This window comes from Hyla sarda, chromosome 12 (genome assembly GCF_029499605.1).
Source record: "Hyla sarda isolate aHylSar1 chromosome 12, aHylSar1.hap1, whole genome shotgun sequence".
Classification (NCBI taxonomy): domain Eukaryota; kingdom Metazoa; phylum Chordata; class Amphibia; order Anura; family Hylidae; genus Hyla; species Hyla sarda.
In genome coordinates this window covers 62,898,955-62,918,970 of record NC_079200.1, presented here as the reverse complement: position 1 = coordinate 62,918,970, position 20,016 = coordinate 62,898,955, and the positions used below count along the sequence as shown (strand labels likewise).

Here is a 20,016-nt window from a genome sequence, read left to right as displayed (position 1 = left end):
CCAGGACCCAAGATTTCCAGGAGAACACTGCCCATCACACTCCTTCTGCCATTTCATTTAACAGGTGCAATGTCCTGTGTGATCTGACACCTTTGTATCACAGAGTCCGTAGGAAATTTTTGCTGTCCACCAGAGACGCCACCTGCCCACAAAGCCAGCTGATTTAAATGTCAAAAGGCTGGTGAAAGTGTCCATCAACCCCTTCATACATCAGATCTAGAGATGAGCGAATTTTTGAAAAAATGTGGTTCGTTCAGAATTCATTTGCGGCGAATCTCTATTAAAAACGGCTATTCCCGTACTACAGAGAGCCTCAGTAGGGGTGTAGAACGTTTTGCCTTGCTGTAACATGCATAGGGTGTGCTGGGTTAGTGAAATAATACTGTTATTCAGTATGACATGCAGATTCTTTTGAAAATGGCCTTCATGCCATGAGAATGTAGTGACAAGAGTTACCTTCCATTCTGGACTTCTTACCTGGCTTTTATGGATCAAAATTATTTATTTAAATTCTATAAAATTTTATTTCAAAATTTACAAGTCACTTTTCATAAATTATAAAAAGTCTTTAAACAAAGTCTGCAAACTACAAGGCGATCAGATAAGTGCTAAACATTGTTACATGCTGTCACGCCCCCTCCATAGGCTTGCATTGAGGGGGCGGAGCGTGACATCACACGGGGGCGGAGTAGTGACGTCACTATTCTCCGTCCCTGTGATCGCTAGTAATCAGACCCGGAGCGAGCACGCTCCGGGGGCTGATTCTAACGGGGTGCGGCGTGGAAGATCACGGGGGTCTCCAGTGGTGGGACCCCCGCGGTCAGGCTTCTTATCCCCTATCCCTTGGATAGGGGATAAGATGTTTTAGCGCCGGAGTACCCCTTTAACCCTTAATGATAATGATGCTAACTGCTTATGCAATAGCAACCCCTAGTGGATGGGTAGGTGACATTACACCACAGGAAAGGCATTATGGGTGATATGCTCAATGCATTCTGGGTAGTAAAGTGATGTCATAGTCATTACCATATGTACACGCCTAACCTACATTCATTGGGGAATTTCAATTTAGGAGGGTGTGTCTAACTAATTAAAAAGTCTGGTAAACCAGATGTTAGTAGCTGATACTGGAGTCTGAACTGCTCTAACTGAAAACTGGAGACTCTGATCTGAACTGTAGACTGTAGGCTGAAAAGGACAGACAAAGAGGTCTTCTACTAAAAGAGGTCCACCAGATGGAAGCCATGAAAGCCATGTGAGATCCCTGCCAACCAGACTGATTACATGGTACCGACCTAATGGCTGTCCATGATGGACCGTTCAGTGTTCCTCAGAGCAGAAGTAAGGTTCTTCCAAAGTTTTGGTAAGAGACACAAAAATGGTATTCCATTTAATTAAGACTAATTGGGATAATGTGGATGGGGTTATACCATTTAGATTGGTGAATAAATTAATAAAAAAAAATAATTAATAATCTTGATATTGAGATGATAGTTTTAGGATATTGTGAGACTTCATTCTACCTGCAGAAGAATCAAGACTCATAATCTATCAAAGCATTATATAATTGCTTAGACATTGATAGAATTCCTACTCGCCAAACTGGGTGTTATAAGTATATTTCCCACACAGGAAACTCGTTTCAAGTTCTTCCTAAAATATAGAGCAAGATCATATATCTCTGCTAATTGTCTTACCAAGATCATGTATAGAAAATAGTACAGAATGGGGTGGAGGTATATCATAGTTCTTCCATGTATATATATTCTTAGATGGATTTTCCCATTCATGGAGTCATGTGATTTGTAGTGGTTAGAAGGGGGCGGGGAGTGAATTTACCATTCCATATTGATGTCTATGATTAGATATTGCCTATCTTAACATCATGAGGTTCCTCTGAATAGAGTGATATGTAACCTTTTTCTTATATATTTCTAACCAAGTAGCTTTTGTTTTATTTTAACAAGTTACTACTCACATGTATTGTTCTACTTATATGTAGTCAATTAACAAGCTTACACTGTTTACTAATATCTAATTGATATTCATTTGCATATATCATTGAGTTTGTTACTCATTTATGTTTATAATCATATAACCAATAAATCTGCATACTTTATAATACCTGTGTATTATTGTATATTGCAAAACTATGTCATCCCGTCATAAAAAGAACTTGTTAATATCTGAGGAAATAGTCGGACTCAAATGTGAATTGTGTTGATTAGCTTTGTCTACAATTCACTAGGTCATAATTTAGAGATTTTGATAATTTTTAATTTTTCATAATTAATAATTTTTATGACCATAATTCATAATTGAGTTATTACCGCACCACAAGTGGAACCAATGTAGGCCGCCACCAGCAGCATTTGAAAGAGGGCAAACCCAGTGGAAAGCATGAGAGACATGAACATAATACTGTGGGCATGTGAAGTTGCCAACTGTCCAAATTTCTGGACAGTCCGCTTTTTATCCAGCATCCTTGAAATTTAAATGGGACGCTTTTTATATTTTGTACATCTTGGCAAAACATGAAACTTTCTAATATACTTCATAAGAGAATTTTATTTCCTTTTACAGAAATCATGGCTTTGTCCAAGCTGAAGCACAGGCATTGACAAAGACCAGTAAGTGAGGGTGGGCTAGGACTCCTCTGTCTGATAGGACAAGAGAGAGCCCAGAGGAGTGCTATCAGACAGGAAAAAGCACAGAGGATTGCTATCAGACAAGAGAAAGCACAGAGGAGTACTATCAGACAGGAGAGAGCACAGAGGAGCGCTATCAGACAGGAGAGAGCACAGAGGAGCTCTATCAGACAGGAGAGAGCACAGAGTGCTATCAGACAGAAGAAAGCACAGAGGAGTGCTATCAGACGAGAGAGTACAGAGGAGTCCTATCAGACAGGAGAGAGCACAGAGGAGTGCTATCAGACAGGAGAGAGCACAGAGGAGTGCTATCAGACAGGAGAGAGCACAGAGGAGTACTGTCAGACAGGAGAGAGCACAGAGGAGTGCTATCAGACAGGAGAGAGCACAGGAGTGCTATCAGACAGGATAGCGCACAGAGGAGTACTATCAGACAAGAGAGAGCACAGAGGAGTGCTATCAGACAGGAGAAAGAACAGAGGAGTACTATCAGAGAGGAGAGAGCACAGAGGAGTGCTATCAGACAAGAGAGAGCACAGAGGACTGCTAGCCCACCCTCACTTACTGGACTTTGTCCATGCCTGTGCTTCAGCTTGGACAAAGCCAAGATTTTATAAACCATAATTTCTATAAAAGGAAATTTTCTTATGAAGTATATTAGAAAGGTTAATGCTTTGCCAAGATGTCCGCAAAGCAATAATTTCGAGACTGTTGGTACTTCAGCACAGTATTATGAATGAAATTATTGTTGGAATTATTTTTATTTTATAGCTAATATAATGACTTTATCTGTATATAGAGCTGTATAGATGTATATCTTTTAATTTTATGATTCCTTATGGTTTTCCAATTTATCAATAAAAACAATGATTGTCAGTGATTTTTGAAGATTTAAAATATAAAAAAAATATTTATTTGCAAGTTTATTAAACATGAACAACTAATATTTTGATATGATACTTTTAGCTCTGGCTCCTCCCATTTCTCTTAGATGTTTCTACATCTTGATTGGAGTCACCTGTGGTAAATTCAGCTGATCGCACATGATTACAAAAGACACAGCCCTGTATATATAGGGTCTTACAGCGGACAATGTATATCAGAGCAAAAACCAATCCATGAAGTGAAAAGAACTGCCTGTAGAGCTCAGAGACAGGATTGTGTTGAGCCACAGATCTGGAGATGGGGACAAAAAATGTCTGCTGCACTGACAGCACAGTGGCCTCTATATTTTATAAATGGAAGATGTTTAAAACAATTAGGATTTTTCCTTGAGCTGGTCACCCCACCAAACTATGTAATTTGAGGGAGAAGGGCTTTGGTAGGAGAGTTGACCAGCAAACCAGTGGTCCCTCTGACTAAGCTTCAAAAATCATTAGATGGAAGAAACTTCCAGAAGGTGAACCATCACTGCACCAAGCTTATTGCAGTGTGGCGGCCCAGTACGGGAGGTGTTACCCAGTACCCTTGCTGCCCTGTCAGGCAGCCTCCTTGCAGTGCCCCCCCCTGCATCTGTTTATTGTAATTGTATATAATCCCTATTTTATATATGTAAGAGTGTTATACCTTTAAGAAGGTTTATGATGTGATTTGTCATGTGATTGTTACCCAGGAGGTATCAGTGACTAGGTGACCTAGGAGTGACCAATGGGACCCCACCAGAGCCTCCCCCATATAAGCCCTGGGTGGAGCCTCTGCTCACTCTCTTAGTCTTTGCTGAGATCCAGTCAAATCGTGCCTAAGTGTGTATCCAGAGTCATAGGAGGCCTCAAGTCCAGTCTGCAGCCACAAGCTACAAACCTGCAAGTAAGCCACAGTCACAAGTCAAAGTCATCTGTCTAGTCAACGTGGCCTGCACTAAATTGTCGACCTCTACTACAAGTCCCAGCAAGCCCTTAAGGTCTCTGAAGTCACTGGTCACCCTGTGGGCCTGGCTGAACTGTATAGACTTTTCCACCTGTCTAACCTCAGTAAAGCTACCATTGTCCGTAACTTTGCATCGGAGTCGTGCCTATCCCAGGATTCAACGGATTACCTTTGGGTGGTATTGAGGATAAACCATGCCCTGGCTTCACGAATACAAGGGGTTAATGCCATCTGCCCCTAGGGTAATTCCATCTGACCTTTGCATCACACCCTCTACCACAGCAGAGTGAATAGAAATAAGCATCTACTCAGTAAAAGACACATAAAAGTCACCTGAAGTTTGCAAAAAAGACTCTTGGACTGTCATAAACAAGATTCTCTAGTCTGTTGAAACTAGGAATGAACTTTTAGGCAGTGGCATACTAAGGGGGGGGGGGGGGCGGGGGGTTTGCGGCCCGCCCCGGGCGCCGCTCACAAGGGGGGTGCCAGGGGCGGACTGACCCGCCGCCGCCACCACTACACCGCCGCCTACACTTGTCCCAGATCCCCAGCAGACAGCTTCTCCTGTATGCGCGATACAGGCACATACAGGAGAAGGCGTCCCCTCTGTGTGAGCCGCATCTGCAGCTACACAGAGGAGACGTGACCTCCACCCCCACGCAGCACGCAGTACAGGCGCCGGTGACGTCACTCATCCGGCGCCTGTACTGTGGAGGGGAGAAGACGCGGCCCTGCAGCTGAGGAAATCGCTGCGTGGGATATCAGGTGAGCATCCTTTTTTTAATTTTTTTTCTCAACTCTGCCTATACCTATAGGGAAGGGGGGGGGTTACTCTACATATACCTATGGGTGAGGGGGGGGGGGGGTTACTCTACATATACCAATGGGGAAGGGGAGGGGGGGTTACTCTACATATACCTATAGGGGAGGGGGGGTTACTCTACATATACCTATGGGGAAGGGGAGGGGGGGTTACTCTACATATACCTATGGGGAAGGGGAGGGGGGTTACTCTACATATACCTATAGGGGAGGGGGGGTTACTCTACATATACCTATGGGGAAGGGGAGGGGGGGGTTACTCTACATATACCTATAGGGGAGGGGGGGTTACTCTACATATACCTATGGGGAAGGGGAGGGGGGGGGGTTACTCTGCATATACCTATAGGGAAGAGGGGGGGGGTGTAGCTGCATATACCTATGGGAAAGAGGGGGTGTAACTGCATATACCTATGGGGAGGGGGGGTTACTCTACATATACCTATGGGGAAGAGGGGGGGGGGTGTAGCTGCATATACATATGGGAAAGAGGCGTACCTATGGGAAAGGGGGGTGTATCTGCATATACCTATGGGAATGAGGGGGAGTGTAACTGCACATACCTATGGGAAAGAGGGGGGTGTAACTGCATATACCTATGGGGAAGGGGAGGGGGGGTTACTCTACATATACCTATGGGGAAGAGGGGGGGGTGTAGCTGCATATACCTATGGGAAAGAGGGGGGAGTAACTGCATATACCTATGGGAAAGGGGGGGTGTAACTGCATATACCTATGGGAATGAGGGGGGGGTGTAACTGCATATATCTATGGGAAAGAGGGGGGGTGTAACTGCATATACCTATGGGAAAGAGGGGGGTGTACCTGCCTATACCTATGGGAAAGAGTGGGGGGAGGTAACTCTGCCTATACCTATGGGGAAGGGGGGGGTAACTGCCTATACCAATGGGGAAGAGGGGAGTAACTCTGCCTATACCAATGGGGAAGAGGGGGGTAACTCTGCCTATACCAATGGGGAAGAGGGGGGTAACTCTGCCTATACCAATTGGGGAGGGGGGAATCTGCCTATACCTATGGGAAAAAAGGGGTTAAACTCTGCCTATACCTAAGGAGAAAGGGGGTTTAACTCTGTTCCTATACCTATTGGGAAGGGGTTTAACTCTGCTGCCTATACCTACAGGGAAGGGGGGCTACCTAACTTTATACCTGGATGACTAACTACTTACCTACATACCCAGCTACCTAACTATGTACATATCTGGCCTTCATACATGGCTGTCTAACTACCTAGCTAGCCCCCTACCTACCTAACTTGTCACCTACCTACCTATCTTGCTTCCTGATCTACCTACCTAGTTACCTATTTACCTGGCTACCTACCTACCTGCCCGTTTACTGTGCAGGACACCAAGGAGGGCATTATTACAGTTTGTGGGCCTATAGATGGAAAGATTGTAGAGGAGGGGAGGGCACTGAAAAAATGCTGAGTCTGACATGTTTTTCCTGCAGATGTTAAGAGATCCACATGGAGAAGAAAAGGAAAGAGGACGCCGCTGATCAGAAAATACGTAATTGTGAGTCCCAAAATGTAACTGTAATCACTTATATGGTATACAGATCCTGTGTACAGCTGATATCTACCGCCATATGGTCCTGTATATAATCACTTATATTGTATAAAGATCCTTTATAGTATAATGGTCTGTGTATAGTGGTTTTATTCAGTACATTATGGCGGTATTATCCAGTTATTGTGTGGTGGTATATATTTACTCCTTGTATACCAGTATTATTGGCCATGGAAATTTACCTATGTTAAAGTGTTTCTTATATATATAAATTTTAGTTTATTGTGTGTGGGATTTAGGTGGAATAGGGGCGTGGCAGAAGATTGACGAGCTGCAGAGCCTAGTAGGGGCCCTTGCTTTTTTTTGGTCCGTGGGCCCTGAGTGTTGTCAGTCCGCTCCTGGGAAGGGGTTTAATTAAGGGGGGGGGAGTAGGGTTGTAAATAAAGGGGGGGGGGAGGGGGTGTAATTAAGGGGGGGTGAGGGTGTGGGGGGATGCCAAACAAAGGGTCCGCCCCAGGTGCCAAATGCTCTAGGTATGCCTCTGCTTTTCGGCCTCAATCCTAAGCATCATGTCTGGAGGCGACCAGACACTGCTCATCACCTGCCTCCTACTATCTTTACAGCGAAGCATGGCAGTGATTGCATCATGCTGTGGGGGTGTTTTTCAGTGGCTGGGACAGGGAGACTGGTCAGGGTTTAGGGAAAGCTGTATTGAGTGGACCTCAGAGTGGGCCAAAGGTTCACCTTTCAACAAGACAATGACCCTAAACACACAACCAAGATAACAAAGGAGTGAATGTCTTTGAGTGGCCCAGCCATAGCCCTGACTGAACCCAATAAAACATCTCTGTAGAAACTTGAAAATGGCTTCCACTGATGGTCCCCATTCAACCTGACAGAGAGTGAGAGGATCTGCAGAGAAAAATGGCAATAAATCCCCAAATCCAGGTGGGTAACCCTTGTGGTCTCATCCCCAAGAAGTAATCGCTGCCAAAGGGGCTTTAAATAAATACTGAGTAAAGTACCAATTGTTGGAAACTTTGGCTTATAAAACTGAGTGCGTAGCCATATTACTTCCCATTTTTTGTATTACGCTAGCCATAGAAGTGATGCCAGTCTGGTAAAATATTTTAGGGCCAAGTGATATTGGAAGCAGAAAAAATGATCAAATGCAAGGGATCTGAGAGGCTGTGACAAGGGCCAAATTGTGATGTCTAGACGACTGGATCAGAGGCAGAGCATCTCCAGAATGTGCCATTATTTTACTGCATATATTTTACCTCCTGGGTATGAAATGGTGACCCACTAACATGGCTGCCAAAATACCTTCTTGATGTTTAAGTTGCTATGCTTCCATCTAAAGAGTTTCTAGTCAGTATTTTTTGTTGGAAAAGGAGGTAGCCCAACTCTGCATTCACATGACATGCCCAAGACCCTGTTGCTGTTTCACTGTCCTTCTTTGCAGCACTTTGGATAGGTGCTAACTCCATACCAAAAAACACCTCTGAGCTTCTCCGGCTGTTCTGGAGAAGCTCAGACTTAGTTGTCTCATCACAATTTGGCCCTTGTCACAGTCACTCAGATCCAGAGCTGCACTCAATATTCTGCTGGTGAAGTCACTGTGTACAGTGATCCCTCAACTTGCAATGGCCTCAACATACAATAGTTTCAACATACAAAGGTTGAAACCAGACTCAACATACAATGCTATGGACAGTCCAGATCTGCGAAACATGTCAATGGCTGGAAGAACTGACCAATTAGAATGGGCATTCACTGGTAAAACCCCTGTATTACTGAAGTGCATGCACTGACTGGCTGTCTGGTAGCACCTCCATACAGTACAGGGTGGTACTACATGTTCAGTACTACTCTTTACCTGTACCGCAGTTAGCTGCTCCTTTGGACAACAGGTGAGGGCAGCTCCATGTTACTTTTTAAGGACACTGCGTGTACTGTACAGGACCCTGAAGAAGCCCCTTTCCTCTACATAGACAGTGATTACAGCTCCCAGCAGCTCTTTCTTTCTTTTATATGTAAGGACTTGCTTTTTCTATATTAGTCATCTACTTATTTTCGTTTAATCTTTTTTCCTATTTTTCGATGACATTTTGGTGGCTTCAGAACCAATTACCAGTTCTCCATAGAGTTATGGTTTCAACATATAATGGTCTCAACATACAATGGTTGTCCTTGAACCAATTAATATTGTAACTTGAGGGACCACAGAACATACATTACATTACTCATTCTGAACTGATTATAAGTCACACCCTGTATTATACTTCAGAGCTGCACTCACTATTCTGCTGGTGCAGTCATTGGGGAAGATTTATGAAAACCTGTCCAGAGGAAAAGTTGCTAAGTTGCCCATAGCAACCAACCAGATCGCTTCTTTCATTTTTCAGAGGCCTCTTCAAAAATGAAAAAAAGCAATCTGATCGGCCATTATAGATCTACATGAATTGTATGTGTTTTTTTTTCTAGTGATTACCATAAAATTGTGGCTGAATGGAACTGATTTGCTGCATTTTTACAGAAAAAAATAAATGTTTTTCTGATGCATTTTTGCATTCATTTCAGCAATAAACTTTGACTGCTATGTCTGAATGTACCCCAAGGGGGGCATAATTAATGCTACGGCCATCAGGTGGCAGTTTAAAACTCTAAGGCCATCTTCACACGTCCGGAATATCTGTTGAAGAATTATGCATTGGAATTCCAACCAAAGATTCCAGGGCAGCAGACTGGAATTCTGCTGCACTGTGCACACAACGGAATTTCCTTCTGGCACGAAAATTCAATTTTCTGGGTCTGCAGAAAGAATGAACCTGTGCATTCTTTCTGTGGACTCTGCAAGGAATGCATTGCCATCTATGAGATGGCACACTCCCGTGCAGTCCTAGCTCCAGAATATTATGCCGGCACCCGCAGTCTCCAAAATGTCTGCGCAGAGATGTATATTAGCGGAGAGGCGCTGTATGTTAGCGGACATGTGTCTGAGCTATTTACTTGGGAGATGTGTGATGTTTACCTAAGTTAGGCCATTGAGGGACCCATGGCTGAGGCTGTTGTCTTTGTGGGGCATGTTGTAGTCTGTTTTTTTTGTGGTTACATATGGCTGTATCATTTTTTTTTTAGGAGATCTTTGCCTGCACTATTTATCGGGGGCCATAGGCTACATCGATTCCTGGGTACCAGTGGGTGTATAGTTAATTAGAGACATGTGGCTGTGCTATTCATTGGAGGCCAAGTGCTGTGCTGTTAATTAGTGGGCTCATGGGTTTGCTGTCTATTAGGGGCCTGTGGCTACACCATTCCACAGGGATATGTGGTTTTAAAGGGGTACTCTGGTGGAAATCTATTTTCAAATCAACTGGTGCCAGAAAGTTAAAGAGATTTGTAAATTACTTACTATTTAAAAATCTTTATCCTTACAGTACTTATCAGCTGCTGTATGTTCCACAGGAAGTTGTATAGCTCTTTTCTGTCTGACCACAGTGCTCTCTGCTTTCTGACACCCCTGTCCATGTCAAGAACTGTCTAGAGTACAAGAAAATCCTCATAGCAAACTTCTCCTGCTCTGGACAGTTCGTAAAACGTACAGAGGTGGTAGCAGAGAGCACTGTGTCAGACCGAAAAGAAATACAACTTCGTGTGGAGAATACAACAGATTTTTAAATAGAAGTAATTTACAAATCTGGTGCTTTCTGGCACATGTTGATTTTTTTGGGGGGCATGTGGTTACACTGTTTATAGGCGCATGGGCTTGAGGTTGTGTCATATATAATGAGGATAGGGCCTGCGGCTGTGACATATATAGTGGAGATAGGGCCTGTATCTTTTTATTTGGGTGGGGGTCTGTGTCTTTTACAGGGTCTGTGGCTGTACAATTTGCCTGGGGACCTACGTTTGTGCTAGTTATTCTGGAGCTTGCGTCTGCAATGCTTATTTGTGTATACATGGCTCCTAATGTGGGGTACATGTGGGGTCCATTGCTTCTTGGCATATGTATGGTTGTGCTGTTTTTTTTTTTTGGGGGGGGGGGTGTGGCTGTACTATTTATTGGGATACATGTGACTGCATTATGGAATTAGAAGTTCTGCAATTGCCCTGTATATTCTTGAATCCATCCTTACTATGAAGATAAATGCAAGTCTGCTGGATGCAGGAGCAGTGCGGAAGGTGCTGTGTAGTGGAGAGGTAGTGGTAGGACACTGAAGGCTCTGTGAGGACCGGACCCTCCTAGCAGGAGGTGGGGGGGGGGCGGAGGGGTGCACAGAGCCTCCTTTATACTCCTCTGTATAAACACTCTCCTCTCTCCAGCACAGGAATGCTATTAACCACTTCTCGGCCACATCGCCCCACCTCACAATGGAAACCCATCTATTTGCTGACACCCCTACAGTGAGGATAGGGTTAATGCCCATTGCTTGTGTGCATAGTGATCCAGCTTTCCCATTAGTCCTGTTACTTACATCTATTCCATCCTTGCCCGGTGTTCCAGGGGGTCCCTGTGGACCTGGGGGTCCTGGTAGTCCAACTCTCTGTAAAAAAAAAAGAATAGACAACTAGTAAGTAGAGTATACAGAAGAGTTGGGCTTCAATGTGGTGGGGTGAGCTGGGGTCAGTAGGGTGGATACAGGATATCTGGAAATGTAACATTATTAAAAAAGGTCACAGTACACTACTTAAGGCTAAAGTGCAAGCTCTTGGTCTATGGGAGGCTCCAGTCTATGGGAGGCTGTGGATACAGGAAGACTGTGGGATCACATGAAGATATCCACACGTATAGAGCAGCCTCAGTGTGACATGCCCTGGGCAGGTAGTGTGACGTTCTGGATACATGTGCCCATCACCCAGTTTATAGCCCTCTCCCATCATCTATCAATAACCAGCATTGAGTATACAGTCAGCACTGTGCATACAGATGGCACTGGGTATATAACCAGCATCGAGTATACAGTCAGCACTGTGCCTACAGATGGCACTGGGTATATAACCGGCATTGAGTATACAGTCTGCACTGTGCATACAGATGGAACTGGGTATATAACCAGCATTGAGTATACAGCCTGCACTGTGCATACAGATGGCACTGGGTATGTAACCGGCATCGAGTATACAGTCAGCACTGTGCATACAGATGGCACTGGGTATATAACCGGCATCGAGTATACAGTCAGCACTGTCCATACAGATGGCACTGAGTATATAACCAGCATTGAGTATACAGTCAGCACTGTGCATACAAATGGCACTGGGTATATAACCGGCATTGAGTATACAGTCTGCACTGTGCATACTTGGCACTGGGTATATAACCGGCATTGAGAATACAGTCAGCACTGTCCATACAGATGGCACTGAGTATATAACCAGCATTGAGTATACAGTCAGCACTGTGCATACAGATGGCACTGAGTATATAACCAGCATTGAGTATACAGTCAGCATTGTCCATACAGATGGCACTGAATATATAACCAGCATTGAGTATACAGTCAGCATTGTCCATACAGATGGCACTGAGTATATAACCAGCATTGAGTATACAGTCAGCACTGTGAATACAGATGGCACTGAGTATATAACTGGCATTGAGTACACAGTCTGCACTGTGCATACAGATGGCACTGGGTATATAACCGGAATTGAGTATACAGTCTGCACTGTGCATACAGATGGCACTGGGTATATAACCGGCATTGAGTATACAGTCTGCACTGTGCATACAGATGGCAAAGGGTATATAACCGGCATTGAGTATACAGTCAGCACTGTGCATACAGATGACACTGGGTATATAACCGGCATTGAGTATACAGTCAGCACTGTGCATACAGATGGCACTGAGTATATAACCAGCATTGAGTATACAGTCAGCATTGTCCATACAGATGGCACTGAGTATATAACTGTCATTGAGTACACAGTCTGCACTGTGCATACAGATGGCACTGGGTATATAACCGGCATTGAGTATACAGTCTGCACTGTGCATACAGATGGCAAAGGGTATATAACCGGCATTGAGTATATAGTCAGCACTGTGCATACAGATGACACTGGGTATATAACCGGCATTGAGCATACAGTCTGCACTGTGCATACAGATGGCACTGGGTATATAACCGGCATTGAGTATACAGTCAGCACTGTGCATACAGATGGCACTGAGTATATAACCAGCATTGAGTATACAGTCAGCATTGTTCATACAGATGGCACTGAGTATATAACTGTCATTGAGTACACAGTCTGCACTGTGCATACAGATGGCACTGGGTATATAACCGGCATTGAGTATACAGTCTGCACTGTGCATACAGAAGGCACTGGGTATATAACCGGCATTGAGTATAAAGTCAGCACTGTGCATACAGATGGCACTGGGTATATAACTGGCATTGATTATACAGTCTGCACTGTACATACAGATGGCACTGAGTATATAACCGGCATTGAGTATACAGTCTGCACTGTGCATACAGATGGCACTGGGTATATAACCGGCATTGAGTATACAGTCTGCACTGTGCATACAGATGGCACTGAGTATATAACCGGCATTGAGTATACATCCAGCATTGTTCTGTGCATACAAATGGCACTGAGTATATAACTGGCATTGAGTATACAGTCAGCACTAGGTATATAACTGGCATTGAGTATACAGTCTGCATTGTGCATACAGATGCCATTGTGTATACAGCAAGCATTGTACTGTGCATACAGATTGCACCAGGTATATAGCTAGCATTGAGTATACTGTACAGTCAACAATGTATGTGTATATTGCCGGTAGTAAGTATACAGTCAGCACTGTGCATACAGGAAGCACCAGGTATATAGTCAGCACAAAGTATATGGTTAGCAATGTACAGTATGGGGGACACTTATCAAAACCTGTCCAGAGGAAAAGTTGCCCAGTTGCCTATAGCAACCATTCTTTCATTTTGTAGAGGCCTTGTTAAAAATGAAAGAGAGCTGATTGGTTGCTATGGGCAACTTTTCCTCTGGACAGGTTTTGATAAATCTCCCCCTATGTGTATAGAGACAGTACCAGGTATACAGACAGCACTGTGTATAAAGCAAGCACCAAGTATACGGTTAGCAATGGCAATACCATTGGCACTATCGATATATATATATATATATATATATATATAGATAGAGAGAGAGAGAGAAATAGATATAACACATCAGGTATACAGTCAGCACTATACATACAGCTAGCACCAGGTATACAGCCAGCACAGAGTATACAGCAAGAACCTGGTATATAGCTGAAAGCGAGTATACTGTCAGCATTGTGTACACAGTTAGCACCAAGTATGCAGTCAGTATTGTTCATTATGCGTATATGGCCAGAATTGTATTAAGACAGTGTTGTGCATACAGCAAGCTCCAGGTATATAGCCAGCACCAAGTATACAGTCATCAATGTATGTGTCTTATATAATGGAGACCACTTGGTATTTCTGAGCCCTATGTGACCCATGCGCCCCAGGCTGCATTGCAGCACTGTAGGTTCTGTTGAAGCTGCAGACTAGATTAGGACCTGTTCGCCTGGTGGTTGAGGCCAGTGATAGGGCCCCATTATGGTCCCTAAGCAACAGCCGCCACCCCAAGAATAGAAGTAATAACAGGGGCTCTTTATCCTGTCAGATCCTGGGAAAACATATTCCTGGCCAAATAATTTCATGTATTTGTGATGTTGTTGAAACAAATATAAATCAGCTAATCTAAACTATACTACTAATGCTAATATAATCCTTGCCCCAGGAGCGAGCAATCTACCTCAGGGCTGTGCGTAAGTGCCATACAAATAAACCTAACATGTCCAGTGGTGTCACAGGGGAGTCAGAAATTCCAGAATACACTAAAGAGAGTGTGTAGAGCAGACAAATAGCGCAGTGTCTGCACAGACAGGAAAGCACAGGGCACCATGTGTAGGACCTGTTTACACAGCAGCTACTGAGGAGCAGTCTATAGGCAAGAATACAAGAGGGGCTTTGTTATCAGCGCAGGGATAATGCTTCCAGGAACTGACATGAGCTCTGGATCAAAAGGTAGAGATGTAGTCGAGGTGACTTTGTCATTTAACACCATTCGCTATAGCAATTTTGCACAGTAGTGCATGCAAATCTACTGTGTTAGCTAAGTTATAGGTGAATGCAGCAACCTTAAAGAGTGAAAAAACGATTCAGCTCTGCTACATCTGTATAACATATAAGAGGCAATATCATAGTAAACAGCATTAAATTGTCTCCATATCCAGTGTTTTATTTACTTAAAAGTTACATTTTAGACATACTTGAATTTCTATCTAGATGCAGCAAAGCTGAATAAGCTCTTTTTTTTGAGGGGGGGGGGGCTGCTTAGTTGTTCATATTAATGCAGAAGTAGCAGAGCTGAGAAGGTCATTAGCAAACTATTCTGTGATATCTATGAGAAATTCACTACTGCTACATCTGTAACTTTCTAAGGATGATGCTGTAGATCTACCTGCAGGTTGTGATATTTGGGAACATTGTGCCAAATGGCAATCTCGACACCACTATATCTGTGACCCAACCAAGCATAGATGTTGCAGAATTTCTTGCAGTCCACTGTGAAAGTCCATATAAAACATGGTTCTGTCAGGGCAAACAAACTCTACAACATCTGTACCTATAAATCGAAATCTAGGAAGCTTAACATTGTATTAGGTTCTCAAGCTGCTTTTCAGTTAGCACGTAGAACGTCTACAATCTGCAGCAACACCCACCATGCCATGAGATGCTGGGAGTTGTAGTGTCAAAAAAGCTGGAGAGCTGCAGGTTGCAGACAATCAATGCAGAGGGCAATGAAACAGAGGTGCTGAATTCACATGGCCCTGACAGGCTGCTGTCATATATGGGTATCCTGGCATGGCAAAGAAGACAATGGCACCGAACCTAATTTTTATATTGAGTCTCCCTGATCCCATAATACAATGAGCCACACACCCTTTATGCAGGTAATGCAGACTTGTGGGGCTTTAGAGGATAAAGTTCAGCTTACCTGCCCTTGCGATGCCACTAGGTGGATTATTAAAAGGAACCCAATAGCTGGGAACCTTGCCATGGTCACCCAAGAAGCTTCGCCCCACCGCAGGCTCTACAACGTCCTAATGTGTCCCCCTCTTTGCTGGTTTGGAGCCCCTAAGTGAGGGATGTCTGACTCCAGATAGAGTTTGTTCTGCTGGTCCCAGAGATGTGCAGAGCCAGGGGGCTTCAGAGTGCTGGAGGTGGAGAGAGTGCGGGCAAAGGGAGGAGGAAAACCTGAAACCCACCTATGAATGAGGGCACTGATGATTGGCAGCTGCATTCCCTGGAATGCCTGGATTAACCGGAGAAAGGGAGAGAGGTGGGAAGCTAGAAGGATACAGAGCCCACCTACTCACAGTTTACAGACACATATGGGAGAGAACGCCAAGACCCTCACACCAGGTGACTCCCATGCCCAAGCTCCACCCAAAAGCCTAAAATAGAAACATTTCTATAAGAAATATGCAAATCACTTTCAAAAGTGAAATAAAGAAGACCCACTAATCTGTGCCTAATACTATTTTAACACAACATTAATTTTAAAATGTTGTGGGTATGCCAGCATGTACATGTTCTAAAATTAACAAGGTGTGCAGTGTGTATTTTCAACCTTAAAATGAATAGTTATTAGCTCTATAATTATTTGTTTCTATAATTAACATTCATGTAGTAGCTTTGTTTCATGATGCAGAACAAGAACAGTTTTTAAAGGGGTACTCCACCCCTAGACATCTTATCCCCTCTATCCAAAGGATAGGGGATAAGATGTCTGATCGCGGGGGTCACGCTGCTGGGGACGTCATGAACTTCCATTCCCGTGGTCGGGACCCAGACCCTGCAGCGCGTCCGCACAAGAAACAGGTGGGTGCCGCATGCTATATTGCGGGGGTCCCCAGCGGCAGGATCCGCGCGATAAGACATCTTATCCCCTATCCTTTGGATAGGGGAAAAGATGTCTAGGGGTGGAGTACCCCTTTAACCCCTTAAGGACCGAGCCCTTTTTCACCTTAAGGACCGGAGCGTTTTTTGCAATTCTGACCACTGTCACTTTAAACATTAATAACTCTGGAATGCTTTTAGTTATCATTCTGATTCCGAGATTGTTTTTTCGTGACATATTCTACTTTAACTTAGTGGTAAAATTTTATGGTAACTTGCATCCTTTCTTGGTGAAAAATCCCAAAATTTGATGAAAAAAATGAAAATTTTGCATTTTTCTAACTTTGAAGCTCTCTGCTTGTAAGGAAAATGGATATTCAAAATATTTTTTTTTTGGGTTCACATATACAATATGTCTACTTTATGTTTGCATCATAAAATTTATGAGTTTTTACTTTTGGAAGACACCAGAGGGCTTTAAAGTTCAGCAGCAATTTTGAAATTTTTCACAAAATTTTCAAACTCGCTATTTTTCATGGACCAGTTCAGGTTTGAAGTGGATTTGAAGGGCCTTCATATTAGAAATGCCCCATAAAAGACCCCATTATAAAAACTACACCCCCCAAAGTATTCAAAATGACATTCAGTAAGTGTATTAACCCTTTAGGTGTTTCACAGGAATAGCAGCAAAGTGAAGGAGAAAATTCAAAATCTTCATTTTTTACACTCGCATGTTCTTGTAGACCCAATTTTTGAATTTTTGCAAGGGGTAAAAAGGAGAAAATTTTTACTTGTAATTGAAACCCAATTTCTCTCGAGTAAGCACATACCTCATATGTCTATGTTAATTGTTCGGCGGGCGCAGTAGAGGGCTCAGAAGGGAAGGAGCGTCAAATGGTTTTTGGGGGGCATGTCACCTTTAGGAAGCCCCTATGGTGCCAGAACAGCAAAAAAACACACATGGCATACCATTTTGGAAACTAGACCCCTCAGGGAACGTAACAAGGGGTAAAGTGAACCTTAATACCCCACAGGTGTTTCACGACTTTTGCATATGTAAAAATTTTTTTATTTTTTTTACCTAAAATGCTTGGTTTTCCAAAAATTTTACATTTTTAAAAAGTGTAATAGCAGAAAATACCCCCCAAAATTTGAAACCCAATTTCTCCCGATTCAGAAAACACCCCATATGGGGGTGAAAATTGCTCTGCTGGCGCACTACAGGTCTCAGAAGAGAAGGAGTCACATTTGGCTTTTTGAAAGCAAATTTTGCTCTGGGGGCATGCCGCATTTAGGAAGCCCCTATGGTGCCAGAACAGCAAAAAAAAAAACACATGGCATACCATTTTGGAAACTAGACCCCTCGGGGAAAGTAACAAGGGGTAATGTGAATCTTAATACCCTACAGGTGTTTCACGACTTTTGCATATGTAAAAAAAAATTTTTATTTTTTACCTAATATGCTTGGTTTCCCAAAATTTTAACATTTTTAAAAAGGGTAATAGCAGGAAATACCCCCCAAAATTTGAAGCCCAATTTCTCCCGATTCAGAAAACACCCCATATGGGGGTGAAAAGTGCTCTGCTGGCGCACTACAGGTCTCAGAAGAGAAGGAGTCACATTTGGCTTTTTGAAAGCAAATTTTGCTCTGGGGGCATGCCGCATTTAGGAAGCCCCTATGGTGCCAGAACAGCAAAAAAAAAAACACATGGCATACCATTTTGGAAACTAGACCCCTCGGGGAACGTAACAAGGGATAATGTGAACCTTAATACCCTACAGGTGTTTCACGACTTTTGCATATGTGAACATTTTTTATTTTTTTTTACCTAAAATGCTTGGTTTCCCAAAATTTTTACATTTTTAAAAAGGGTAATAGCAGAAAACACCCCCCAAAATTTGAAGCCCAATTTCTCCCGATTCAGAAAACACCCCATATGGGGGTGAAAAGTGCTCTGCTGGCGCACTACAGGTCTCAGAAGAGAAGGAGTCACGTTTGGCTTTTTGAAAGCAAATTTTGCTCTGGGGGCATGCCGCATTTCGGAAGCCCCTATGGTGCCAGGACAGCAAAAAAAAAACACATGGCATACCATTTTGGAAACTAGACCCCTCGGGGAACGTAACAAGGGGTTGAGTGAACCTTTATACCCCACAGGTGTTTCATGACTTTTGTATATGTAAAAAAAACATCCAGCTGTTGCAAAACTACAACTCCCAGCATGTACGGTCTATCAGTGCATGCTGGGAGTTGTAGTTTTGCAACCGCTGGAGGCTCCGTTTTGGAAACAGTGACGTACCAGACGTTTTTCATTTTTATTGGGGAGGGGGGCTGTGTAGGGGTATGTGTATATGTAGTGTTTTTTACTTTTTATTATATTTTGTGTTAGTGTAGTGTAGTGTTTTTAGGGTACAGTCGCACGGGCGGGGGTTCACAGTCGTTTCTCGCTGGCAGTTTGAGCTGCGACAGAAAATTTGCCGCAGCTCAAACTTGCAGCCGGATACTTACTGTAATCCTCCGCCCATGTGAGTGTACCCTGTACGTTCACATTGGGGGGGGGGGGGGGGGGGGAGAAACATCCAGCTGTTGCAAAACTACAACTCCAAGCATGTACGGTCTATCAGTGCATGCTGGGAGTTGTAGTTTTGCAACAGCTGGAGACACACAGGTTGTGAAACACCGAGTTTGGTAACAAACTCAGTGTTTTGCAACCAGTGTGCCTTCAGCTGTTGCAAAAGCTACAACCCCCAGCATGTACGGACAGCGGAAGGGCATGCTGGGTCTTGTAGTTATGCAAAAGCCGGAGGCATACTACATTGGCTGGGGATGCTGGGGATTGTAGTTATGCAACAGCTGGAGACACACTGGTTTACTACTTAACTCAGTGTGCCTTCAGCTGTTGCAAAACTACAACTCTCAGCAGTCACCGACAGCCAACGGGCATGCTGGGAGTTGTAGTTATGCAACCACCAGATGCACCACTACAACTCCCAGCATGCACTTTAGCTGATTGTGCAAGCTGGGAGTTGTAGTTACACAACAGCTGAAGGTACACTTTTACATAGAAAGAATGTGCCTTCAGCTGTTGCAAAACTACAAGTCCCAGCATGCCCATAAGGGCATGCTGGGAGTTGTGGTGGTCTGCCTCCTGCTGTTGCATAACTACAGCTCCCAGCATGCCCTTGTTGCATGCTGGGAGC

The 20,016-nt window shown here is 43.7% G+C and overlaps 1 protein-coding gene across 3 annotated transcripts in view; it reads right to left on the bottom strand.

Moving 5' to 3' along the window:
- Positions 1 to 16,135, bottom strand: part of COL9A3 (collagen type IX alpha 3 chain) — a 50,160-nt gene extending 34,025 nt beyond the window's left edge. Inside the window, exons 1-2 of one of the 3 annotated variants that reach the window (XM_056548463.1) lie at positions 15,914 to 16,135; positions 11,344 to 11,412 (exon numbers count right to left, since the gene is read on the bottom strand). In XM_056548463.1, coding sequence (XP_056404438.1) covers positions 11,344 to 11,412; positions 15,914 to 15,976 — 132 coding nt within the window. In that variant the 5' untranslated portion in view covers positions 15,977 to 16,135. Of the gene's footprint in view, positions 1 to 11,343; positions 11,413 to 14,098; positions 14,245 to 14,668; positions 15,074 to 15,913 lie in introns of those variants that run through there. The other 2 variants (XM_056548464.1, XM_056548462.1) reach the window with 2 other exon arrangements.
- Between the last annotated feature and the right edge of the window lie 3,881 nt (positions 16,136 to 20,016).